This window comes from Somniosus microcephalus, chromosome 2 (assembly GCF_052327205.1).
Source record: "Somniosus microcephalus isolate GS21.2 chromosome 2, FLI_Smic_1.0, whole genome shotgun sequence".
In the NCBI taxonomy this organism is placed as follows: Eukaryota; Metazoa; Chordata; class Chondrichthyes; order Squaliformes; family Somniosidae; genus Somniosus; species Somniosus microcephalus.
Window position 1 is genome coordinate 184,875,037 of NC_140988.1, and position 26,731 is coordinate 184,901,767.

Genomic DNA, 26,731 nt, shown 5'->3' on the forward strand with positions numbered 1-26,731 from the left:
TCAAATGTCAAAGAGCCCATGATACCTCACCGTATCCCAGACAGGCCCTGGCAGGTCGTCAGCTGCAAGCAAGTGAATGCAAAACGTGTACAGACAGCAACACCAAAAGAGATACTCTGACAGGTCAGCTAGACTACTGCCGCCGCTGCACAATGGAGAATCTGTCAGAATCCAGGAGCATGACTACTGGAAGACAGCAGTCGTCATCCAGCCAGCTGACACTGAGCGATCGTATCACGTCCGCACCCCAGAAAGACAAGTGTACCGCCGCAATCGCAGGCACCTCCTGAACACCAAGGAACAACACCGTCATTCCGACAAGAGGATCAGTGCAACAGAGTGTGATGAACAGAGCAATACACAAAACACACCATACTTACCTGAACCTAAACCTGAACCTGATTTGTTGACCGATTCAGGAGCATGCTCAGTTCCATACCACACAAGGTCGGGACGAGAGGTCAAGCCTAGAGTTATCCTTGACTTGTGAACTGCCAAAGGGTGTAGGCGGATCGCTGCCCTAAAAAAACTGTACATCGTTATTGAAACGTTGAGATGTTTTCAGTGCTAGTTAAATGCTAAGTTTACTTATATGTTGATGCTACTGAGAACATTATGTAGAAGAAAGGTTCAAAAGTAATGCATAACATTTTTCTTTTAAAAGGGGATGTAACATTTGCATATTGAATTATCATTGGCCCGCAGGCATCTGTAAGGAATACCTATTATATTCACGTGATCACATGCTGAATTGTCATTGGCCTGCAGGCATCTGTAAGGACTGCTACTGTTTAGAAGACCCAGGGGTCCTAACTCTATCTTGTCCACACCGTGCTGTATTGATTGAGAAAGCTTACAGACCTGATGCTTCATTAAAAGAGTTTAAACTGTAATACTCCTGTTGTCCTGCAATTTATTATTTTTGTACAAAGTGTGCAAAACAAGACACATACCGGCATTCATGCTCCACTAAAGCCTCCTCCCATCTTTCCTCAACTAACTAACCCTCTGAGCCCTTCTCCTTCTTATGCTTATCTAACTGCCCCTTAAGTGCATCTACACTATTTGCCTCAACCACTCCTTCTGGTAGCGAGTTCCACATTCTCACCACTCTCTGGATAAAGAGGTTTCTCTTAAATTCCCTATTTGTTTTCTTGGGCCACTATCTTGGGTTGATGGCCTCTAGTTTTGCTTTTCCCCACACAAGTGAAAACATCCTCTCTGTATCCTACTCAATCACATTCTTTAATACTGTAATCTACTTTAATACTGTATAGGTGAATCAAAGAGCCCTGAGCACAAATAGTAAGTGGCACTTGCCGGGTCTGTCTATAAAGGAACCATTTTTCTTATGCGGCAGATGGACAGGGGGGGATGTGCGGCGCAGCTCGAGAGCGGTCGAGCACGGAACGGAGAATCCGCACCCATTGTGACCTCAGCTGTCCGTTCTGTGTTCAACGTCACCTGCCGGTGCTGACGGAGCAGAATAAAACATTGAGACAAAGCGCACGCTTCGCCCGGGCGGAGTTTTCATTTGGAACCAGAATGTTGCTCATTTTCTAGTTATTTTTTTCTGGGGGGCCGGGGGCTCGTGTTTAATGCTCCTTTTTTTAGGCCAGTGAATCTTTTAATGCGCCTTAAGTTGAAGGGGACGGGGGGGGCTCGATGAGATGCCGTCGCGTGAGTGACGTCAGTCGGAGGTCACGTGCCTTTGTTGTGGCAGGCAGCGGGACCGGGCGTTCTGCTGCTGAATGAATGAATGGGAATGTCTGAGGCTGCGGGAATTGAGCTGATCATCAACCAGGAAGCGGAGTCCGGAGCCCCCCTGTGCCCTCATGGTAAGGACGGAGCGAGGGGGAGCGGTGCAGCTCAGCCGCAGCCTCAGAGCTCGGCCTAGTGCTGGCTCCCTGCACACAGCAGGCGGAAGAAGCACTGTAGCTCACATTTAAAACAAAAATACGTTCATTTGGAAACAAAAAAGCAAAGTACTAGATATCTGAAATAAGAGCAGAAAATGCTGCATAATACTTAGCAAGTCAGGCAGCATCCGTGGGGAGGGAAACATGGGATTAACCTTTCAGGTCCACGACCTTTGGTCAGAACTGGAAGTTGTTACAGATGTACTCATGTAACCTCTTCCAATTCTTACCGAAGGTCATGGACCTCCAACGTTAACCCTACGTTTCTCTCTCTCTCTCTCTCTCCCCAGAGATGCCCTGCTGATTGTTGCCAGCATTTTCTGATTTTTATTTCATTTGGAAGCAGCCGCATCGCCTCGCTCCGGGGAGGTAGTCAGATGTGTGGCTGACAACAACTTGTGTGTATATATATATATATATATATATATAGCACCTTTAACGTAGTAAACCGTCCCAAGGTGCTTCACAGGAGCATTATGAAACAACATTTGACACCGAGCCACATAAGGAGATATTAGGATAGGTTGGTCAAAGAGGTAGGTTTTAAGCAGTGTTTAAAGAAAGGAAGACTTGCATTTATATAGCGCCTTTCACGACCACCAGATGTCTCAAAGCGCTTTACAGCCAATGAAGTACTTTTGGAGTGTAGTCACTGTTGTAATGTGGGAAACGCGGCAGCCAATTTGCAGCACAGCAAGCTCCCACAAACAGCAATGTGATAATGACCAGGTAATCTGTTTTTTGTTATGTTGATTGAGGGATAAATATTGGACAGGACACCGGGGATAACTCCCCTGCTCCTCTTTGAAATAGTGCCGTAGGATCTTTTACATCCACTTGAGAGAGCAGGTTTAACATCTCATCTGAAAGAAGGCACCTCCAGCAGTGCAGCACTCCCTCATCACTGCACTGGAGTGTCAGCCTAGATTTATATGCTCAAGGCCTTGGAGCCAGAGCTTAGGGCCTTTGACAGCTTGTGCTTTAAGGCAGGGCTGTCTGCATCATCAGGGAAATGCCATTTATGTGAAGGATGAGCAGAAATAAGTGAGATACTGCATTTTAAAACCAAGAGGGCATCTTGCTGCAGGTAACTGAGGCACAAGAAGTCTGGAAAGAGTTACTGTAGAGATTTGCCACCTGTCTCATCCATGAACATCAGACCCAACTCTAAGCTAATAAATCAGCTTTATTCTTTTGTTAAGACTGATGAAAGGTGTCTCTAAATTGAGCCGTATAGACTGATTTTGTTTTTGTTAATGTGTTATAAAAATGATGTGGAAAACATTGCAAGAATTGGAGACATCTGTGGCAATTCTTTGATTTGGAATGGAGAGGGAAACATCATTTTAGAGGATGTCTTTCTCATTCCTTCACCCACCTCCCCCCCCCCCGCCCAGTGCAAAAATTAAACGGATGTGAAAAGGGTAATAAATCCTGAGCTGTCCTCAGCAAGCTCCCAATGTTACTAGCGGAGTAAGACTTATGCAAAAAAGAAACCATTCCTGTCGCAGTGCTGTTGGTGTTCATGACATGCTATAGTCCCAATCCAAACAGCAGAAAAAACAAATGTAAATAGCAAATTAGAGACTATTTATTTCAGGATTCTTTTATTTTTTTCCTTATTCTCTTACGGTTGACCAACCCCACCTGCATCTTTGCTGAGCTATATCCCGTGCATCCAGGAGGGCAGGATGAATGTCTTCATAGACCAAAACTAAAACCGCCTTTGGTCAGTTGCTTGTAGGCACAAAAGGATGCTGGACTATGTGTGCATCATCGATGTATCACTCGTGCGCTGAAAATCAACCGGAATTAGCTTTTGAAGCCTGTCAATGAACAGCAGAGCCTGGAAGGCTGATGACTCCCTTGGTGTGAATTGTGTTGTGAATGAAACTTCTGTGCCGAATTATCTGTCCTGAACAACTCTGGTATTATCTGACAGTGAAAGAGACTATTCAGCTGCAGTTGGTGTATGGTGCAGGCTTTGCCCCAACAGTTTTATCTTGTGTTCATCTCTCAGTGGGAGTTTATATAAGCAAACTGAGTCTTATATGGTCTGAAATCTGTACCCTTTCATGGGTTAGCATTGACAGATTTAATTATTAACCCTTAATCTTGAAATACTGCTTACAGGAGAATACATGGGACACCCACCATGTTCTCCAGTTCCTTCAGAAGACAGAAAATAACACGTCATCAGACCAGTGTCTATAGGTTAAAAGTACTTGGTCAGATTTAACCTATAAATAAATCACAGGACCCATTGTGCATTGGGGTCAGATTAAATCAGTTTGATACAACTTGGGCAAAACTGTGGTAGATAGAGTTCAATGTGGGAATGTGAAAGATCACCCACTTTGGACCTAAGAAAGATGGATCAGAGTATTTTCTAAATGGTGAAGCTGAGATTTAGGGGTGCATGGACATAAATCACTACAAGCTAGTGGGCATGTAGAAAAAAAATTAAAAATGCTAATGGATGTTTGCTGTTATCTCAAGGGGGCTGTAATACAAAGGTGTAGAAGTTATGCTACCGTTGTATAAAGCTCAGGTTAGACTGCTTCTGGAGTACTGTGTTCAGTTCTGGATATTGTCAGCTGTGGCTCAGTGAGTAGCACCCTCTCCTCTGAGTCAGAAGGTTGTGGGTTCAAGTCCCACTCCAGGGACTTGAATACACAAATCTAGGCTGACACTCCAGTGCAGTGCTGAGGGACTGCTGCGCTGTCGGTAGGTACTGTCTTTCAGATGAGACGTTAAACCGAGACTCTGCTCTCTCCGGTGGACGTAAAAGATCCTATGGCACTATTGCGAAGAATAGTAGGGGAGTTATCCACGGTGTCCTGGCCAATATTTATCCCTCAATCAACATAACAAAAACAGTTTATATGGTCATTATCACACTGCTGTTTGTGGGAGCTTGCTGTGCGCAAATTGGCTGCCGTGTTTCCCACATTATAACAGTGACTACACTCCAAAAGTACTTCATTGGCTGTAAAGCGCTTTGAGACATCCAGTGGTCATGAAAGGCGCTATATAAATGTAAGTCTTTCTTTCATTGCACCTCAGGAAGGATATATTGACTTTGGTGGGGGTGCAGCACAGATTCACCAGATTGATACCTGGGTTAAAAAGAGTTAAATTAATATGGAACCAAGGTGAGTAAATGGAGCTAATATATAAATCAGCCATGATCTAATTGAATGGTGGAACAGGCTCGAGGGCTGAATGGCCTTCTCCTGTTCCTATGTTCCCAACTGAGTGGCTTGCTTGGCTAATTCAAAGGGCAGTTAAGAGTCAACCACCTGCTGGACTGGGACCTTTAAAGACCAGGCTGGCTAAGGATGGCAGGTTTCTTTCCTTAAAAGACATTAGTGAACCAGTTGGGTTTTTACAAAAATCCAGCAGCTTCACGGTCACTTTTACTGATATCAGCATTTTATTCCAGCTTTTAAAAAAAAAACAAATTCAAATTCTCAAACTTCCATGGTGGGATTTGAACTCACATTCTCTACATTATTAGTCCAATAATATCTCCCTATTTATCACAGCATACCTTTCTATTTCTTTCCTGATTTTATCTCCTTTTGGGGTCATCCCAGATTATCTGACCCTCTGTTGAACTTGCAGATAGTTTGCTGTCACTCCACTGTCAGTAATACTAGGACTTTAACAGTGTGGGGTAATTGAACATTTTCCACTTATAACAAAGAAAAAAGTTTTTTGTTTTGTTAATCATTGGTCTTCTCAAGTTAAAACAATAAGAATAATTGGTGACAAACATTTTTCGATTGCATCTCACCCCCTGAATCCCCAAAGCCTTTCCACCATCTACAAGGCACAAGTCAGGAGTGTGATGGAATACTCTCCACTTGCCTGGATGAGTGCAGCTCCAACAACACTCAAGAAGCTCGACACCATTCAGGACAAAGCACCCCATCCACCACCTTAAACGTTCACTCCCTCCATCACCAGCACAACGTGACTTCAGTGTGCCCCATCTACAAGATGCACTGCAGCAACTCCCAAACCCGCGACCTCTACCACCTAGAAGGGCAAGGGCAGCAGGTGCATGAGAACACCACCAGCTCCAAGTTCCCCTCCAACTCACACTCCATCCTGACTTGGAAATATATCGCCGTTCCTTCATCGTCGCTTGGTCAAAATCCTAGAACTCCCTCCCTAACAGCACTGTGGGAGTACCTTCACCACATGGACTGCAGTGGTTCAAGAAGGCGGATCACCACCGCCTTCTTGAGGGCAATTAGATATGGGCAATAAATGCTGGCCTTGCCAGCGATGCCCACATCCCATGAATGAGTAAAAAAAGGGCTCAAATTAAATTTTTCAAAGACTATGGGCTAGATTTTCAGTGTGCCGTGAGGCGGGCTTTCAGGCGTGCGGGGGGGCAAAAATCCCGAATTCGGGGGTCCCGACACCATCCTGCCCAAAACCCGCCTCCACGTAAGTTTCAAGGGAGGCGGGTACCCGCCCCACACTGGGACCCGACGACCCGAGGCGGGAAGGGATTAGTGTCGATTAACTGCCTGTTAACAGGCAGTTTTTAGCCTAATCCTTATTTTGAAGGGTGTCGTGTGGGATTCCCGACGGCTCCAAACCACGCCCGGTTAGAGCAGGCGGGCCGTCGGGTTGAAGGACTTGGGTCGCGATGTCGGTGTTCAGGTGAGTGATGGGTGCATGAGTGCAAAGGTAACTGTGTTTGGTGTGTCTAAAGTGTGTAAAGAAGTTTAAATTACCTGTACTTACCTTTACAGCCTTCCTCTAGGCTTCGGGAGTCCATCACTCAGCCGGCACTGAAAGCCGAATGGCTGCGATCTGTCAAAAGTGACAGCCTTCAGCTTCCAGTGTCGGTGAGAGTTCTAACTGAGTCTGCGTAGAAGGACTCAGGTTAGAAGTCAGACTGTCAGTGTTTGACAGCTTCAAACAGCTGTGAAACGCTGATATTTCATCTGTCAAAAACTCTTGACAGATGAAATTTCAGTCTGTGGCGTCACCTGTTGCTGGGTGGCCCTTAATTGGCCTGCTGAGCCCACTGGGCGGGCGCAACAAGGTCAATCAAGGGAAAATCGCGTCGATTGGCCGGACGTCAATGGAGGCGGGACTAAAATCCGAAAGTTGTAGTCCCGCCTCCTTCCCGACAGCTTAATGAAAATGCAGCCCTATTTTTTTCCAAATTGGCTTGCATGATATTGGGATTCAAAAGCTTATTTAAAATTGCCTGTGCTTCACTTGTGAATATTTTTTTATTCGTTTATGGGATGTGGGCGTCGCTGGCAAGGCCAGCATTTATTGCCCATCCCTAGTTGCCCTTGAGAAGATGGTGGTGAGCCGCCGCCTTGAACCCCTGCAGTCCGTGTGGTGAAGGTACTCCCACAGTGCTGTTAGGTAGGGAGTTCCAGGATTTTGACCCAGCGACGATGAAGGATCGGCGATATACTTCTAAGTCAGGATGGTGTGTGACTTGGAGGGGAACTTGGAGGTGTTGGTATTCCCATGCGCCTGCTGCTCTTGTCCTTCTAGGTGGAAGAGGTCGCGCGTTTGAGAGATGCTGCCGAAGAAGCCTTGGTGAGTTGCTGCAGTGCATCTTGTAGATGGTACACACTGCAGCCACGGTACGCCGGTGGTGGAGGGAGTGAATGCTTAAGGTGGTGGATGGGGTGCCAATCAAACTGGCTGCTTTATCCTGGATGGTGTCGAACTTCTTGAGTGTTGTTGGAGTTGCACTCATCCAGGCAAGTGGAGAGTATTCCATCCCATCCTTACTTGTGCCTTGTAAATGGTGGAAATGCTATTAATGAAGCAGCTGAAGATGGTTGGGCAGAGGACACTGCCCTGAGGAACTCTTGCAGCGATGTCTTGGGGCTGTGATGATTGACCTTCAATCACCACAACCATCTTCCTTTGTGCTAGGTATGACTCCAGCCAGTGGAGAGTTTTCCCCCTGATTCCCATTGACTTCAGTTTCACTTGGGCTCTATGATGCCACACTCGGTCAAATGCTGCCTTGATGTCAAGGGCAGTCACTCTCACCTCACCTCTGGAATTCAGCTGCTTTGTCCATGTTTGGACCAAGGCTGTAATGAGGTCGGGAGCCAAGTGGTCCTGGCAGAACCCAAACTGGGCATCAGTGAGCAGACTATTGGTGAGTAAGTGCTGCTTGATAGCACTGTCGATGACACCTTCCATCGCTTTGCTGATGATTGAGAGTAGACCGATGGGGTGTTAATTGGCCAGGTTGTGAATACTGAAATTGCACAAACCTATGATAATGTTACTGGATTCATTTGGCTATTGTTTTGCTTGTTCTCATATTTTTCTAATGGATAGAAGATGGGAAGAATGCTTTGTAAACTTGAAAAGCACCAACAAACACCACTGAAGTGTTTGACACTTTTCAGATGCTGATGAACTTACTGTCGATTTGCAGCATTTTCTTGCATTCTGATTTAAATTTCCAGCATTCATAGTTTGTTTTCTTCATCCTACTCTGTTGCCTAACTCTGAATAGTCGCTGATTTGCAGGGCCTGTCTCGTGAGCTCGGCAGGTAAAGGTATGCTCAACTGGTTTTGAAATATAATGTTCAGCTGTCAGAATGCTATAGTTCCCGGGTGTGATTGAATGTTATTTCCTGTTACTCATCCATTGAAAACTACTTACCTTACGGTAAATGTACAATCATAAACTGACAGGTAGATTAAAAGGAAGTCACTTTATTCTGCTGAGAATATTGAAATGCAACAATTGTTCTCTTTTGCCCATCCCATCTCCATAAGATTGTGAAATTATATGCAGCAAATTGTTTAATATCTTTGAAGGAAGTTGCTCATGCCTTTATTTCTATCTTTTATGAAATAAATAAGGCAATTACATTTACATATTACTTTTTCGCATCTCTCACTTCACATTAACTTCTTTGAAGTACACTGACAGATGTTATGTAGGAGAAATATGTTAAAGTAATGCTCCAGGAAGACGCAAATTTTTATTTTTTAAGTTGTGAGTTTTCATCCCCATGGTTCTCAGAATTATTTGTTATGCCTCCTATTTTTAGTATCATCTGCAAATTTGGAGACCCTCTCTCTAGCCCTATATCCAAATAACTGAAGTACACAATGAACAGAAGCAGCCCCAGAAGAGAACGTTTTGCGACACCACTACCCACTTTGAACCACTAGAGAAACTCCTACTCCACTCCAATTCCAATTCCAATTCCAATTAAAATGCTTTATTGGCATGAAAGTTTACAGAGAACCATATTGCCAAAGCTTACATAGCAAAAAGGTACAGTTTTCCAACATTCTGTAGGTGTCAATCGATTTGACATTTGTTGGGTACATACAATATTACTTTTAAACAATATTAATTTTAAACAGTCTTTGTACTTCATTTGGTACGTTCAATATTAATTTTAAACAGTCTTAATTTTAAACAGTCCTCAGGTTGTGACATGTTGTTACATATTTGGCCCCAAGGTATGGTCTGTCTCCTTCTCCTAGGACTAATCTCAATTTTGACAGCTCTTCGTGTTACCTAATTAACCAGTTTTTAATCCAACTTTGTACCCTCCCTCTAATTCCAAACTCATCAATCTGTTCCAGTAGTCTCCTTTGTGGTACTTTGCAAAAGGATTTTTGAGGTCCATGTACAGCACTGCCTTTTTTCCAGCCTCTATGTCTGTCACCTACTCAAAGAACTCTTATCAGGTTTGTTAAGCATGATCTTTTTTTCTACATAGGAACAGGAATAGGCCATTCAGCCCCGCGGGCCTGTTTCACCATTCAGTTATTAGATCGTGGCTGATCATTACCTCAACTCCATTTACCCACCTTTGATCCACATCCCTTGATACCCTTACCTAACTGAAGTCCAGCGATCTCAGTCTTGAAAATTTCAACTGACCCAGCATTCACAGACTTTTGGGGGAGAGTGTTCCAGTTTTTCACTACCTTGAAATCCACGTTGGCTGTTTCTAAATATTTTTTTCTTCATCTAGGTATTCAGTAAAATCAGTTGTATTGGAATCAGTTACAATTTAACTGGGACAGCCAATTTTTATTTGTATTTAGTGTTGCTCATACCCGGCATTGCTTTTCAAGAAGCTATTTGCCTCCTGTTTTTCTTCTCTTGCTAGGTCTTGCTCTCCTCACCATGCATTCATTATCCCTTGACTAACCAGTGTCAGCAAAAACAGATTAACTGGTCATTCAATTCATATGTTGTAAGTGAGACCTTGCCGAATGCAAATTGACTGCTGCATTTGTTTACATAACAACAGTGACTATACTTTAAAGGTAATTTAAGTTCTGACGAAGGGTCATCGACCTGAAACGTTAACTCTGTTTCTCTCTCCAAGACCTGCCTGACCTGCTGACTGTTTCCAGCATTTTCTGTTGTTGTTAAAGGCAATTTATTGGTTGTAAAGCACTTTGGGATATCCTGATCAAGTGATAAAGCACTATATTAATGCAGGTATTTTGAGAGGTCCCGGGACACACTCTGCTGCTCTGTAACTGACTACTAGATGTGTCAATTATTCCATTACACGAGGCATTGTTTCACGAACATATTCCATCAAGCTGCCACAGATTTACTTTTCTAATTTATACATTTTACTAAGGGAGAATTACAGTGTCAAGCTTACTGTTACATAGTATGTTTCTTCTCCGTTTTCTTCTAGGTCCAACTTTGTTGTTTGTAAAGGTAAATCGCAAAGAACAAGAAGCCAGGAGGTTTTATGCCTGTGCAGCTTGTAGAGACCGAAAGGACTGTAACTTCTTCCAGTGGGAAGATGAAAAGGTAGGAAAGAATAATAAACTGTCCGTGATTTTAGAACCGCATTGCCCTGGTTACTCTGGAAATAGTTTATTTTCCCTAACCCTGGTGTGCCTTTTTTTCTCCCTTACGCAAAAGTCCCCCGTCTTGAGAACATAAAGTTGAGTGATGTAGTATGTGCTATGTTATGCAGTGTTAGGGTGTGAGTTTAAACCTACAAGTCCCCATACAGTGATGTGCCACTGTGCGGTTGCACAGATCGGGACAGAGAATTGGAGGGAGAGGACCAAAGGTGTTCTTGTGCATCTGCTAGCTAGTCACAGCGCAGCATTAGTTTCTATGATGATGAAGCCCAGTTCTACCTCTTCACCAGTCACCACTTCCCTTGATTCCACGATTCCCTATGTGCTCTGAGACTGCCTGTCTAACATCAAGTTGTGGATGAGTCAAAATTTTCTCCTACTGAATATCAGGAAGACCAAGGCATCATTTTCCACTCCCGCCATGAACTCTGTTCCTTTGCCATTGACTCCATCCCCATCCCGGGTACCTGATCAGATTAAACGAGACTGTGTGAAACCTCAGAATCCTGCTCAAACAACAGCTGAGCTTCAACCCCCACATCATAGCCATCACCAAAACCATTTGCTTCTACCCCTGCACTATCACACACCTCCACTTCGACTTCACTCCCCCTGTTACTGAAACCCTAATCCTAAGCTCAGTTTGTCCAATGTCCTCCTTGCAGCCTCCCACCTTCTACCCTCCATAAACTCAACTGTCTGAATTCTGTCCTGCACTAAGTCCCACTTGCCCATCATTCCCATCTTGTTGACCTACACTGGCTTCATGTCCCGCAACACATTGGCCTAGAAATTCAGTGGGCCTTGCGCCCACTTAGCGCCTAAAGAGGTCTTTTGCGCCGGCGGGGTGGTAGCGCTGAAATTGAGTGTAGCGGTATTGGCGGCGGTAGCCGTTAGCGCTGCGCCGGGACCGATGACGTCATCGGTGTGCGCGGTGGCCCGTAACGCCCCGAAACCGCGCCGATCCCCATATTTATTTGCGCCCGCCTCCTCCGAAGCGGGCGCAAACAGCGAACAGAAAACGGGGCCGTCCTGCTGCCATAGTGGGGCGCTTTAAAGCTGAAGGTGCGGCCGGCCGCTTTTTCGGCGGCCGCCTGCCCGCACCTCCTTCCCCGGCCTCCTCCACCCCCCCCGCGGCATTGCCGGCTGGTTTCCGTGGAGCCCGGCACTTCTCCGTTGTGCCGGGCTCTTTTGCCGGCACTCGCGATCGGGGCTCCGACCGTTGCAGGCACCTCCCCCTTAAGAGAAGGGGGAGGCCTGCAGTACCGCAGCCTGCCGCACCGCATCGGGTGGCACTGCGGCAACTAGCGCGCCGATATTCAGTTGCAGCGCCCCAAACGGAGGCGGGCACACCCTGGTATAGCGCCCGCTTCCGAATTGGGGCGCAGAAGACGAATATACGGCGTGCGCTAATGCCTCCCCGCCCAGCGCTAACTTTTGGGCGCGAGCGAGCTGCCCGCGCCCAAGTGACTTTCTAGGCCATTAAGTTTAAAATCCTTGCCCTCAAATCTCTCCTGGCCTTGCCTGACCTTATCTCTGCAACCTCCTCCAGCCTTGCATCCCCTCTTACACTATTCAGTCCTCCTTTTGGCCTTCGATGTATTCTCCTCTGCTTCGTTTCACCATTGATAACAGAACCTTCAGCCGCCTCAGCCCAACTCCCTGGAACTCCTTCCCTTAGGGTGTTAGCCGTGGCTCAATTGGTAGCACGCTTGCTTCTGACTTGAACCCACTCCAGGGATTTGAGCACAAAATCTAGGCTGACACTTCAGTGCAGTGCTGAGGGAGTGCTGCACTGTCGGAGGCGCTGTCTTTCAGATGAGACAGCACTATCTCTCGGCACTATTTCGACAATGAGCAGGGGAGTTCTCCCTGGTGTCCTGGCCAATATTTATCCCTCAACCAACATCACAAAAAAACCCAGAGTATCTGGTCATTATCACATTGCTATTTGTGGGAGCTCCCAACATTACACTTCTAAAGTACTTCATTGGCTGTAAAATGCTTTGGGATGTCCTGTGGTTGTGAAAAATGAATTCTATAAATGCAAGTCTTTCTTTCTGTAAACCCTCTCCACTTCTATCTCCACCTTAAATCACTTCTCAAAACTCACCTTTTCAACCAGGATTTCAATCACCTCTCCTAACCCTTCTCCCATGGCTTGGTGACTGCTCCTTCGTTTCTTTTATCTTTTCCTTCTCCACCCACCCCATCCTTGTAAAGCTTCCTAACTTATTTCCTATGTTAAAGGCATTATATAAATGCAAGTTATTGTTACCCTGGGACAGATTGCTCACCTGCTTTTTCAGTCAGGAGCAGTGTGTACTGCTGAGAAGTTAGAAAGGGTAGGGGAGAAAATACAAATATGTTAACAATTTGTATGCACACTTTGGCTGCTGTTCTGGATCCAAGCCCACAACTTCTATCTCTTTTTTTATTCTTCTCTTGCCTCGCTTAGGCTCTCCTCCCCTTTCTGTTGCCCAGTCAAACCACCTTTCATTTCTCCCCGCTTGGGTAGTTTGACTTGCCACTACTCCTCTGCCTTCCTATCTCCTGCTTGTGTATATGGTCTTTCAAAAGGTGTTTGATAAAGTCCCACATATTAAACTTATTATGGCTGTGCACATAGAGCTGGGAGAATCTGCTAAACAGAGTGGCTTGCTAAACAGAGTGGCGACGGGAATTTGGCGAGAGTGGGAATTCGGTGCAAAGGGGGAAGGAGGGGCTAGCTACTTTAAACCAAGAAGTAACAGCAAATAATTAAATATATAAATCAGAGTAATTAATTAGATCTAAGGGGATAAAATTAACTAAGTAGAAGATACCAACATTAAAGGGATCCGAATTGCATTAAATAAAAATCTGGTATACATAAATAATTGAATAATAAATAGGAGTAAGGGGATATTAAATTAAAAATATATCTAACATAAGTAGATAAACTTTTAAGTAATATGATGTGACAGCTGAGACCCGTTGCCTGCAATTCCTGTGCCATTTGAGAACCCCAGGACGTTTCACTTCAGAACATAGACGGACTGGTGAAATAGGCAGACATGTGGCAGATGAAATTTAACGCAGAGAAGCGTGAAGTGATACATTTTGGTAGGAAGAATGAGGAGAAGCAATATAAACTAAATGATACAATTTTAAAGTGGGTGCAGAGCGACCTGGGGTTGTACGTACATTGGAGATTTGATGGAGGTGTTCAAAATCATGAACAGTATTGATAGAGTAAATAAAGAGAAACTGTTTCCAGTGGCAGAAGGTTCGGTAACCAGAAGACACAGATTTAAGGTAATTGGCTAAAGAACCAGAGGCGACATGAGGAAACATTGTTTTACACAGCGAGTTGTTGTGATCTGAAATGCACTGCCTGATAGGCTGGTGGAAGCAGATTCAATAGTAACTTTCAAAAGAGAATTGGATAAATACTTGAAGGGGTAAAATTTGCAGGGCTACGGGGCAAGAGCAGGTGAGTGGGACTAATTGGATAGTTCTTTCAAAGAGCTGGCATAGGCACGATGGGCCGAATGGCCTCTTGTACTATATGATTCTATGCTGCTGTTCCAAGCTTGAATCTCCTTTGGATAAGTCCATAGACCGTTCATCAGAACTTTTTTATAATATAAATTATAACTAATTCTGATGAAAGGTCATCGACCTGAACAGCTGACTTTGTTTCTCTTTCCACAGATGCTGCCTGACCTGCTGACCTCTGTTCTCACTGCTGGCTTGTACAAACTTCATTATTTAATGTAAAAATACAACCATGAAATTTTGTGCCTTATTGTTTCAGTACATTGTAAAACCGGCAGTTTGAAGAGGATGGTGTTCTCCATGCAAGAGTCGACCCTATCCAACATCAAAGGGATATGGCTGGGCTGTCAGTCCTAACATTATGATAAGAGCCGCAGCACAAGACTTGTTAATGCATGTGCCAGAGTTGGAACCTGCTTCAGTCTCAACTTTTTGTGTCAGTTGCAAAAAAAGCAACACAGAATACCAGAACTCTGTCCCTTGTACAGAGAAGTTTATTTACAGTTAACCATTAGTTATTGAGCTGGGGTTACCAGGAGTGTGAATTAAACTAGGACAAATACACTTTTTGCCTCTGGTACTGCAGGAGAATTTTTCTCGACTTTTTGCTTCTATCGTTTACCAGGATCAATTTGGTGAGACATCTGTCCTTGTTATTGTCTCTGCGGCACCATATATTTATAACATTTGAGGTAGAAAAATAAAGTACTTTCCTTCCTCTTTTTGAGTCTGCGTGGCTACCCACTATTCTTTGAGCAGGCAATTGACAAGCTGGGTGTATGTGCGAGTGCCTGGATTCACTCACTTTGATCTTTCTCCTCAGCGTTTTCTGCTGCTAATGATAATGATGAACTATTGACTTGTTTACCTTTGGCATTTAGCTTGGCTAAGAACGGTTCATATGTTGTTTTAAGTGTGACGTTAACCAGTGCTTGTATCTCGCTGTCATTTTCAGGTGTCAGTGGCCCGGCAATTAGCAAGAGAAGAATTTAATCGAAGCCGACAACCACCGTTTACTCACAAGCAATATGTGGAGAGGTAATGAACTTGTACCTTTTACTAGATAGCTGCACGGTAGAGAAGCTTCAGGTTACTGTATTTAATAATAGAAATTCTCAAGAGGGCAGGAATTTAAGGATCAAATGTGTGCATTTATTGGCCCAAAAATTGCCATGGCCGGCCAACGAACGGCACCCACTGTCAGTTAGACTTGCCCGTCCCCATTTAACCTCTGTGATATTTTGCCCTGCAAGTTGCTGGAAGTGTGAGATGGAAACACTGCAGCGCCCTCTACAGGGCATCTAGGATTTGAGTGAACAGGGCAAGCAACTTCGGACATCTTGAGGTCGTAAAAGGCGCTATATAAATGAAAGTTTTTTCTTTAATCCTCATTCAAACCTGATCTTGCTCAAATTGTGAATATAGCAGGAAATCAGGAGGGAGGGCGAAAGTGGCAAATTGAGGTAGAGAAATTCAAAAAATAAGAGTTACAGACGTGGAAAGAAGAACAAAAGGGGAATTTAAAAAAAAAAATCGAAGGAACAAAACGTTTAGTGCATCCTCAGCCCAGCTGGTCATGCACCCCTTTATGCTATTTTTGAGTCAGTTACATTGACACAAGCAGCAGTAAGCCTGCCCTGTCTGTCCCTGTACAGTAAATGTGCTGCCGCTGTTCTTTCACCCAGTGCACATCACAAATGTTGATCTTAGTGAAGAAATAAGAGCAATCTGCCACCTTTAAGTTCTTAAAGTAAAAAGCAGTACCTTTTTTATAAAAAGCAAATACATTTTATATTTTGCAACTAGTCCATCTTTAGTGATGTTACACATGGGAGTCAAGACCAAGAGCAGCCTTCGGTTCAAGCAGGGTTAGAGAGTGGGGAGATAACTGAACTGGGTAAGGGGGGAGGGAGAAAATGGAGAAGGAGAAAGCAGGGGGAAGCAAGAAGAGAAGGATAGAGGTGGAAGAAAGGATGAGGAGAGAGGGGTGAAAGGAGGGGAGAGGAGGAAAACATGCTAAAGAGGACTGGGGAGAGGGCGGGGGAGGGGGGAAGGTCCTGAAAAGTCCTTCTGCAGGGGAGGGGAGAAGGTAGCCCAGAAAACTCATGAGAGGGGGAGGGGGAGGGGGGTGAACGGCCCTAAAAAGTGCATTTGGTAGGGGGTGGCTGGATTCCTGTTCCAAACTGTGTTTCTGCAGCAGATAAGCATTACGTCCTTAGGTTAAGTGTGTCAGAGAGTGAAAGAAAGTGATCGGAAAGCACCAGGCCTGTTGTGTGGAAATGTGGCATTATACTAGACCATTGTGCATTTGGAGTCGGTGACTGCTCTGAGCAGGGGCAAGGAGTGAGGAGACGAGCGGCAAAGGCTGTACGTGTAGCCAGTGAAAATTCAAAACTAACAGTAAATTGGGGGGCAGAGGTCCACAGTTTCATTGGGGATAGGGAGGATCTGACTTGGAATGAGCATGGAATGGCATTGGGAGTCTAAGGGTTAACCCTTTTAGCCTCAGTATAATTTTGCTGAATCTCGCTGCAGTCTGTTCAAGGCCAATATGTGGCTACAGAGGCTGAGTATTCTGTGGCGAGTGTCTCACCTCCTGACTCCCCAAAGTCTTTCCACCATCTACAAGGCACAAGTCAGGAGTGTGATGGAATACTTTCCACTTGCCTGGATGAGTGCAGCTGCAACAACACTCAAGAAGCTCAACACAATTCAGGACAAAGCAGCGTGCTTGATTGGCACCCCATCCACCACCTTAAGCATTCACTTCCTCCACCACTAGTGCACCGTGGCTGCAGTGTGTACCATCTAAAAGATGCACTGCTGCAACTCGCCAAGTCTTCTTTGACAGCACCTCCCAAGCCTGCGACCTCTACCATCTAGAAGGACACGAGCAGCAGGCGTATGGGAACACCACCACCGCCAAGTCACACACCATCCTGACTTGGAAATATATCGCCGTTCCTTCATCGTCGCTGGGTCAAAATCCTGGAATTCCCTCCCTAACAGCACTATGGGAGTACCTTCACCACACGGACTGCAGTGGCTCAAGAAGGTGGCTCACCACCACCTTCTCTGAAGGGCAATTAGGGATGGGCAATAAATGCTGGCCTTGCCAGATGCCCACAACCCTGGAACAAATTAAAAAAAGGTTCACTCCACATCCTTCTAAGGTCTGCCCATATCCAATCTGGTGTTCTAGATTTTGTACTGGAAGTTTCCTTTTCTAGTTGGATCTTAACTCTTAGCACATTGCGATCTCTACTCCCAAAGTGTCCACCCATATTTAGCTCATCTACTTAACAAAATATGTTGCCATTTATTTAAGTTCTACAAAGTATGATGTGCCATGAAGCTGCAGCATTGCCAGAAGTTCAGAAATGTGTTTATCATTGTCTTGCACTCTGGAAGCATGGAGTACCTAAGCTACTTCTGTACAAAAAGGCTTTAAACAACTAAAAGGTATTTTATTGACCATAGGAACATTTGAAATATTGTGTACAATATTTTGTTTACACAGTGGTATTGTGGGGAGTGTTGTCTCCTACAAGTTGGAAGTTCAAGCATGCACGGTCTATGGTTTTCCGACCTAATGAAATTATAAAATTACTGCTAGTAAGTACAATCCAGACTCCGTTAAGTTCTGGTGCTTGCTGTAACAGTTTGTAATTGTAGCATGAACAAACCCTTGTTTCAAACCATTGTTGACGTCGAGTCAATAAATTCTTTTAAAAGGCAATTAGGTAGTTCTTTGAAAAAGAGGGATATTAAAGAGTATGGGGAGCCAGCAGGAAAAAATGCTAGGTGGCCTGTGGAGAAAAACACCAGTGGAGACTTGATGGGCCAAATGGTCTTTTCCTTTGCAATAAAATGCCAATGATTTTATTCGTGGGTTGTACCATCATATGCTAAAGCAGCAGTAACATAGTTTGCGTGAACTCTGTCGGGTTTTTAAGTTGGCAGAGTAAAGGTTACCAATTTGAGTACAGTATGTCTTTCACAAAATTCAGAATAGATGCAGTTTCTACAAGACCTTATACATCTGAATTCAGATGAATTTTGAATGATGAATATTTTAAAGTGGAACTAAAGGACATAGCAGGAACTGTAGAGTGATTCTATATGCATAATCTCTGAATAAATGATCTTTATTTTTGGACCTGAAAGCTGCCATATCCTTACAGACAGGATTTTTAACTTAATTTTTTCCAATTAGAAAGATGCCATTTTTTTTTGTTGAAGAAATTATTAATTTGCATGTCTTGTTTATATAGATATCGGCGGTTTGTGTCTTTACCCTTGGCAAACAGAATATTCTGTACGGACTGTCAGCTTTTGTTGCTTCCTGAGGAGTGGGACCAGCACACGTCCCACCACCGGCTGGGGGATGTGTCTCTCCGTCAGCTGAAAAGACCCAGTCATTTGCTGCTCCCACTCGAGAACAAAAAGACCAATGCTCAGTACCTGTTTGCTGACCGCACCTGCCAATTCTTGTTGGATTTAATTATTTCGTTGGGATTTAGAAGAGTGCTGTGCGTTGGAACACCACGGTATGTTCATCCGTCAAATGTCAGTATCAATGAAGTCTTTCCAGCTGTACTTCTTTTATCTCCCTGCACTAAAATATGCTGAACCCGATCAGTGTGCTGACAATTTCCCTGATATCTGTCTGACTTTACATTTAGGATTTGTGAACTGGTGACCTCAGCTCATACAGAGCCACTGAACTTCATGTCTGTGCAGCATTTCAGAGATCAAAGACAAATCTAATGGACTTCAGTGATTTTAGCAGAATAATTTTTGAGAGTCTCGCCATATACTTGACGTTTCGACCCGAAACGTCAACTCAAATTTCTCTCCACGGATGTTGCCTGACCTGCTGAGTTTTTCCAGCATTTTCTGTTGTTATTTTGGATTTCCAGCATCTGCGGTATTTTGCTATCGTTATACTTAGTGGTAATCCTAATGTGCTGGATTTGCTAAGAATGTCCACCATGAAGACCTGGTTTAAAAAAAAATTGGAATGCATAGTGCAAGCTCCCCCCCACTCCCCAATGACTTATATAAAAGCAGCTTCAGTGATGGGATCCAAGCTCAGTTACTAACTTGTGATCATTTGCTGTAGGGAGGTGCTGAGTAGAGGACGGGACAGGTACCTTTTCACAGGTAAAGGTAAGGGAATTGGAAGAATGCCAATCCCAGGAGGTGGGTTGGCAATTTAAATATTTTAATGAGGCAGACAGCCTTTGGTTTAACCTGCTTTTCAGGTTTTACAGTGGCCAACCAGGTTTCCCAGGCCTCGGGGAAACCTGGCAGCTGAAGGGAGCCTTGGGGGAGAAGGCAAGTGCCTTTACAGCACTGCTTGTGGGCCAGGAGGAGCAGGAGTGCTTCCCCGTGGCCCCCAAGCCCCCCCCCCTCCCCCCAATCAACCCCGCCCCATACAAAGTCCCCCGGGATCGGACCACCCCCCAAGCCATGGATTGGATCTACCTGCTCCTGCGGCTGCTCCAGAGTGTTCCCTGCCCAACTGGAAGCCAAACCTGTCAATCAGGTTGACTTCCATGCGAGGAACCTGTCGAGCATAAAAGACGCACAGAACTCCACAGCATGCGGGGAAATCCAGTCTGCCGGGTTTCCTGCCTGAAATTCCGATTTCCCACCCGCCTACCTAACCTGCCCCTGTTAATAACCAGGCCTGAGACTTCTTTGAGCAGTTCTGATATAATTCACTAAGTGAGTTAATTCCACTGATGGCAAACAGTGTGATACAAGATTGAATGTCATACCAAGTGGTTTTGCTAAGGTATGAGGTACTACTTTGCTCTATAAAATTAATGGTAATTCTTTGGATTAATTTTCAGGCTTCATGAGCTAATAAGGGTGCGCCAGTCTGAAAAGAAGGAACCAGTAATAAAGAGTCAGTTGCTGGATATTGATTTCAGGTAAAGTTGTTTTTGTTCAGTTCCTTTTTTTTAATGTTTAGAGTTAATTTATATGCGCACCAAGCTGAGGTATGTCAGTGCTGGGGTATTTAACATTCCCTTTCTTCTGTTGTCACCCATTGTGAGCATCGAGCTCTCCCAGTTCAGATGTTGCACTTGCAGATGCACGTGCTTCAACTGAAACCTCAGAGGAATTATCTGAATTGGAATGATTGACTTTCCACACCAGGCAATCTTATGACCTCTCTGAATGCAATTAACAATTGTTGAATTAAGTGTATCGAGGAACCATACCCACTAGGGATTATGTTGAGAATGCCCAAGCTTACTTGATACAGGACATTTTAATGACCAGCAGAGAATGGAGAAGGATAATGACTTTTATCCTGAGTCTAGGCTGGATCTGAACCCGGGTCTTAGAGTTGATCTGGCAATCTGGTGACCCACTGTGCACTTCCAGTACATCAGCCTCTGAGGCTTGAATATACAATATTGCAATTCAGTACATTTCAGTTGCAAAAAAACAACAAACTCCTGGGAGCATACCTTGCAACAATTCTGCAGAGAGTTGTGAATAAAGAGTTTGAGTTGGTTGTCCTTGGAGGTTATAATTAATAGTGTATAAAATCCAAAATGATTTATTCATGCTTCATTGTATAAAAGCAAACATTTCAGGTGTTACCTTTTGTTATCTTTAGTATGTAAAAACTGCAAAGAATAAGCCATACTACACAGCTTGGGTACTATTCTTGTCTCCTGCATTTCATATACAATGTCTAAATGCTAAAGCTACAAGAATTTATTTACAATCATACTGAGTTTATTAAAGAGACAAAATGTATGCAGCAGAATTGCCTTCAGAATTTAGTAAATAAATCTCATCAACTAGAATAATATCTGTTTTTACATAATGCAAGTTAACAGCACTGGTTTGCGAGGAGAGTATTTGCTTAGCTTCATAAGTTGCATTAGTGTTTCTTGATGCAGATAACTGTCATTGATCTGCTTTCTTTCCTGTTTACTAATTTTAACCAATGCAAAAAAAGTGAGTGTAATACAGAGCAAATTAAAATTAAAAGCCAAACTAAATAAAGCACTGAGAAATTCTTCAGTAGAATTGGAAGAAAACCCAGACCTAGAAGTCACAAAAACAGACCGAACCAACCCAATTGATGAGATCCGCAAGAATGACCATCGCCCTAGTGAGTAAGGAGCACCAAAGATGAAGCCAAGAGATCTTTCGAACCACAAAAAAAAATGTAAAGACTAAAAAGCTGCATGTTTTAAAATTGGGCAGCTTCGGCGCAAGCACACAAGTTATGTATATTTTGTACCAGCTTAAAAAAACTCTTGAAATTTTTGACTCCACTGGCTGGAGTCATACCTAGCACAAAGGAAGATGGTTGTGGTAGTTGGAGGACAAACATTCAGCCCCAGGACATCATTGCAGGAGTTCCTCAGAGCAGTGTCCAAGGCCCAGCTGCTTCATCAATGACCTTTCCTCCATCATAGGGTCAGAAGTGGGGATGCTCACTGGTTATTGCAGTGCTCAGTTCCATTCACAGCTCCTCTAATAATGAAGCAGTCTGTGCCTGCATGCAGCAAGACCTGGACGACATTCAGGCTTGGGCTGATAAGTGGCAAGTAACATTTGTGCCACACAAGTGCCAGGCAATAACTATCTCCAACAAGAGAGAGTCTAACCACTTCCCGTTGACATTCAACGGCATTACCATTGCCAAATCCCCCACCATCAATATCCTGGGGGGGGGGGGGTCACCATTGACCAGAAACTTAACTGGACCAGCCACATTAATACTGTGGCTACAAGAGCAGGTCAGAGGCTGGGTATTCTGCAGCGAGTGTCTCACCTCCTGACTCCCCAAAGCCTTTCCACCATCTACAGGAAACTTTGTGATATCCGGCATCGACGGGACCGAGCTGTTGCCGTCCCATCAAAACTGCCGGACAAACCAGCGGTAATTGTATCTAGCAACAAACCCTGCTTCTAAACAGTCGGCCGTAGCTTGCAAGCGTCTCTGTAGCTAAGCAACAGCTTTAGCTAGACCTTGCAGAGCCTGACTGGTGAAAAAAAAGCAACGAAAAGAAAAAAAAACTTACTGAACCGACTCCTGAATTTTGCTGGTGGATCGAGCATTCCGGACAGTTAACCTCCGGATAAACCAAAGTTTCCTGTACAAGGCACAAGTCAGGAGTGTGATGGAATACTCTCCACTTCCTGGATGAGTACAGCTCCAACAACACTCAAGAAGCTCGACACCATCCAGGACAAAGCAGCGTGCTTGATTGGCACCCCACCTACCACCTTAATCATTCACTACCTCCACCACTGACGTACCGTGGCTGCAGTGTGTACCATCTACAAGATGCACTGCAGCAACTCACCAAGGCTTCTTTGACAGCACCTCCCAAACCCACGACCTCTTCCACCTAGAAGGACAAGAGCAGCAGGCGCATGGGAACACCACCACCTCCAAGTTCCCCTCCAAGTCACACACCATCCTGACTTGGAAATGTATCGCTGTTCCTTCTTCGTCGCTGGGTCAAAATCCTGGAACTCCCTCCCTAACAGCACTGTTGGAGTACCTTCAACACATGGACCGCAGTGGTTCAAGAAGGCGGCTCACCACCGCCTTCTCGAGGGCAATTGGGGATGGGCAATAAATGCTGGCCCTGCCAGTGATGCCCACATCCCATGAAGGAATTTTATATATATATATATATAGTGATTTTGTTAACATACTTTTAGTGTTGCATCAATTCTGAAGTTGAAGACTGTTCAATTGCAATGGTGACTTTAAAGTCCGATACACCAGCCAGTAAGATTCTCCCAGCACTTTGGTCAAAAGATTTTATTAAAAAAAAATAATTCTGACTGAACCGTAGATTATATACTCATAGATATTGAAAAGCTCCTAACAATTTCTTGACAGATTAGCATGACAGGAATGTAATGAGAACTGATCTTATCTCTCAAAATGCTCATTGAAGCATTGATCTTTCCACAGGAATAATTACTGGTCTATGTATTCAGGGCTCAAGATAGTTCAGCAGCACATTAGTGCCCGCAGTAGATATCCAGCCCTGAAAATGAACAAACCATGTTTCATGCCCCTCTCCTAGGAATTGCCTGCTTGGGTTTATTGCTAGTAATAGAAACATAGAAGCTAGGAGCAGGAGTAGGCCATTCGGCCCCCCGAGCCTGCTCCGCCATTCAATGCGATCATGGCTGATCATCCAAATTCAGTACCCTGTCCCTGCCTTCTCCCCATATCCCTTGATCCCTTTAGCCTTGAGAAATATATCCAACTCCTTCTTGAATATATTTAATGAATTGGCCTCAACTGTCTTCTGTGGTAGAGAATTCCACAGGTTCACCACTCTCTGGGTGAAGAAATTCCTCTTCATCTCTGTCCTAAATGGCCTACCCCTGATCTTTAGACTGTGACCCCTGGTTCTGGACTCCCCCGCCATTGGGAACATCCTTCCTGCATCTAGTCTGTCTAGTCCTGTTAGAATTTTATAAGTTTCAATGAGATCCCCTCTCATTCTTCTAAACTCTAGCAAATATAAGCCTAATCGACCCAATCTCTCTCCATACGTCATTCCTGCCATCCCAGGTATCCGTCTGGTGAATCTTCACTGCACTCCCTCCATGGCAAGAACATCCTTCCTCAGATAAGGCGACCAAAACTGCACACAATACTCAAGATGTGGTCTCACCAAGGCCCTGTACAACTGCAGCAAGACATCCTTGCTCCTGTACTCGAAACCTCTCGCTATGAAGGCCAGCATACCATTTGCCTTCTTAACCGCCTGCTGCACCTGCATGCTTACCTTCAGCGACTGGTGCACAAGGACACCCAGGTCTCGTTGCACTTCCCCTTTTCCCAATCTATTGCCGTTCAGATAATAATCTGCCTTCCTGTTTTTGCCACCAAAGTGGATAACCTCGCATTTATCCACATTATACTGCATCTGCTATGCATCTGCCCAATCACCCAACCTGCACGCTAATCTCTTATACAGGACCTTATCGAAAGCCTTCTTAAAGTCCAAATACACCACATCCACTGGTTCTCCCTTATCTATTCTACCAGTTACATCCTCAAAAAATTCCAGATTAGTCAAGCATGATTTACCTTTTGTAAATCCATGTTGACTTTGTCCGATCCTGTCACTGTTTTCCAAGTGCTCTGCTGTTGCATCTTTTATAATGGACTCTAGCATTTTCCCTACTACCGATGTCAGGCTTACCGGTCTATAATTCCCCGTTTTTTCTGTACCACCTTTTTTAAATACTGGGGTTACATTAGCTACCCTCCAATCCATGGGAACTGTTGCAGAGTATATAAAAATTTGGAAGATGACCAGCAATGCATCTACTATTTCTAGGGCCACTTCCTTAAGTACCCTAGGATGTAGATTATCAGGCCCTGGGGATTTATCGGCCTTCAATCCCATCAATTTCCCTAGCACCATTTCCCTACAAATACTGATTTCATTCAGTTCCTCCCTCTCATTAGACCCTATGTTCCCCGATGTCTCTGGGAGTTTATTTGTGTCCTCCTTTGTGAAGACAAAATCAAAGTATGTATTTAATTGGTCTGCCATGTCTTTGTTTGCCATTATAAATTCCCCTGATTCTGACTGCAAGGGACCTACGCTTGACTTTACCAATCTTTTTCTCTTCACATATCTATAGAAGCTTTTACAGTCAGTTTTTATGTTCCCTGAAAGCTTACTCTCATACTCTATTTCCCCCTTAATTAATCCCTTTGTCCTCCTTTGCTGAATCCTAAACTGCTCCTAATCCTCAGGTTTGCTGCTTTTTCTGGCCAATGTATATGTCCTCTCTTGGATCTTATGCTATCCCTAATTTCCCTTGTTAGCCAATGTTGTCACCTTTTTCATTTTATTTTTATGCCAAACAGGGATGAACAAATTCTGTAGTTCATCCATCCATGCGATCTTTAAATGTTTGCCATTGTCTATTCACCGTCAACCCTTTAAATAACATTTCCCAATCCATCCTAGCCAACTAGCGCCTCATACCATCGTAGTTTCCTTTATTTAAATTCAGTACCCAAGTCTCTGAATCAACTACTTCACTCTCCATCTTAATGAAGAATTCTATCATATTCTGATCGCTCCTCCCCAAGGGGCCTCGCACAACAAGATTGCTAATTAATCCTTTCTCATTACATAATACCCAGTCTAAGATGGTCTGATCTTGTATATTATTTCTCATATTTATTGGGGGTTTTTTCTGTTCAAGTGATTGACTTTTGTAAGTAATGCTGTGCAGCTGGAATTTGTGTAAGAATGGCCTGGAGTGAATTGCCAGTCAGTTGTCTTTTTCTTCATCATGTGTAGAAGCACTTTGCCATAATTTGGTGCCTCCCCTGATGACCTTGTCAAAATTTGAAACTTGCGAATCTGTGGGGGGAAAATCACTACAATCCTTAAAGGTACACTATGGCGCAGCTTATTGGCACAGTAACATGCCTGGCCAATGCTGCTTTCTAAATATCTAGTTTGCATATCTCCAATTTATCAGAGCGGAAAGGAGCAGCAGGTAATGGAAAGAGATGAAAAGCAGGATAGATTGGCTCAGTGAAATGATGGTGCATTCTGTCGAAAAGACTTGATGTGATACTGGAGAATTCTTGTATCAACTTCATGCTATCAGCATCGTAAAATGCAGCGAGCCCTTTCTCATAGTCGATGTACACCCCTACTTTTTCCAATTTTGAGGGCTTCATGCTGCAATTGACATTTCTGTCATTATGCCAAGCTAAAAGCTGGCTAGCCTTGAGTTCAATGCACCAGGACTGTCTGTTTCTTCCGAGTTTTGTGGATTTGTGCTTCCCTTTCCGCTCTATGGATCCATACGCAATTCCAACGCACCATTGTGCGGAAGGCTTGACATCCACCTCCCAGTAATGCTTTCCTCTCATCAGACCTTTGGCAGCTAAGATATTGTAGACCTTGTCAAATCGCAAAGGACTCTCCGGAACACTCAATGACTCACTAGCTACGGATATGCTACTTTGATCCTTTGAAACCAGCACATTTTTATGTGCTGATGCGGTGTCGAGGATAACTGGTGAGTATTCTGGGGAGGGAGGAAGAAAGTTACAGTCAGCATTCCCAGAAAGAGTAAGCATCCAGTAAATTGCTTAAAAATCAGCCTCATCATTTTCTGTATTTGAAGTAACTGGTGTGACATAATCCTTAGAAAATAAATGTGCCTGTAGTCACAATCGTTTCACACTGTCTGATACTTTAATATTTATCAAAGTAATGGTTTAAAAAAACTCAGCATTTTATTTCTGTTGAATCTACAGGATAATCTGATCTTATTTTTTGAGTGTTGTATTGATTTAATTTGGTATTATCAAAATATGCCCATTTTAGGAAATTTAGGAGCTG

General features: G+C 44.1%; 2 protein-coding genes across 3 annotated transcripts in view; one reads left to right on the top strand and one right to left on the bottom strand.

Moving 5' to 3' along the window:
- Positions 1-1,379: 1,379 nt before the first annotated feature.
- The window catches only part of zcchc4 (zinc finger, CCHC domain containing 4), a 104,230-nt gene continuing 78,878 nt past the window's right edge, over positions 1,380-26,731 (top strand). Inside the window, exons 1-5 of one of the 2 annotated variants that reach the window (XM_085967998.1) lie at positions 1,380-1,838; positions 10,616-10,734; positions 15,289-15,371; positions 18,608-18,883; positions 20,195-20,275. In XM_085967998.1, coding sequence (XP_085824124.1) covers positions 1,760-1,838; positions 10,616-10,734; positions 15,289-15,371; positions 18,608-18,883; positions 20,195-20,275 — 638 coding nt within the window. In that variant the 5' untranslated portion in view covers positions 1,380-1,759. The remainder of the gene's footprint in view (positions 1,839-10,615; positions 10,735-15,288; positions 15,372-18,607; positions 18,884-20,194; positions 20,276-26,731) is intronic. The other variant, XM_085968007.1, reaches the window with a different exon arrangement.
- LOC147123155 (zinc-binding protein A33-like) overlaps positions 20,898-26,731 on the bottom strand; it is a 58,653-nt gene continuing 52,819 nt past the window's right edge. Inside the window, exon 7 of the mRNA XM_085968023.1 lies at positions 20,898-26,414. Coding sequence (XP_085824149.1) covers positions 25,822-26,414 — 593 coding nt within the window. The 3' untranslated portion in view covers positions 20,898-25,821. The remainder of the gene's footprint in view (positions 26,415-26,731) is intronic.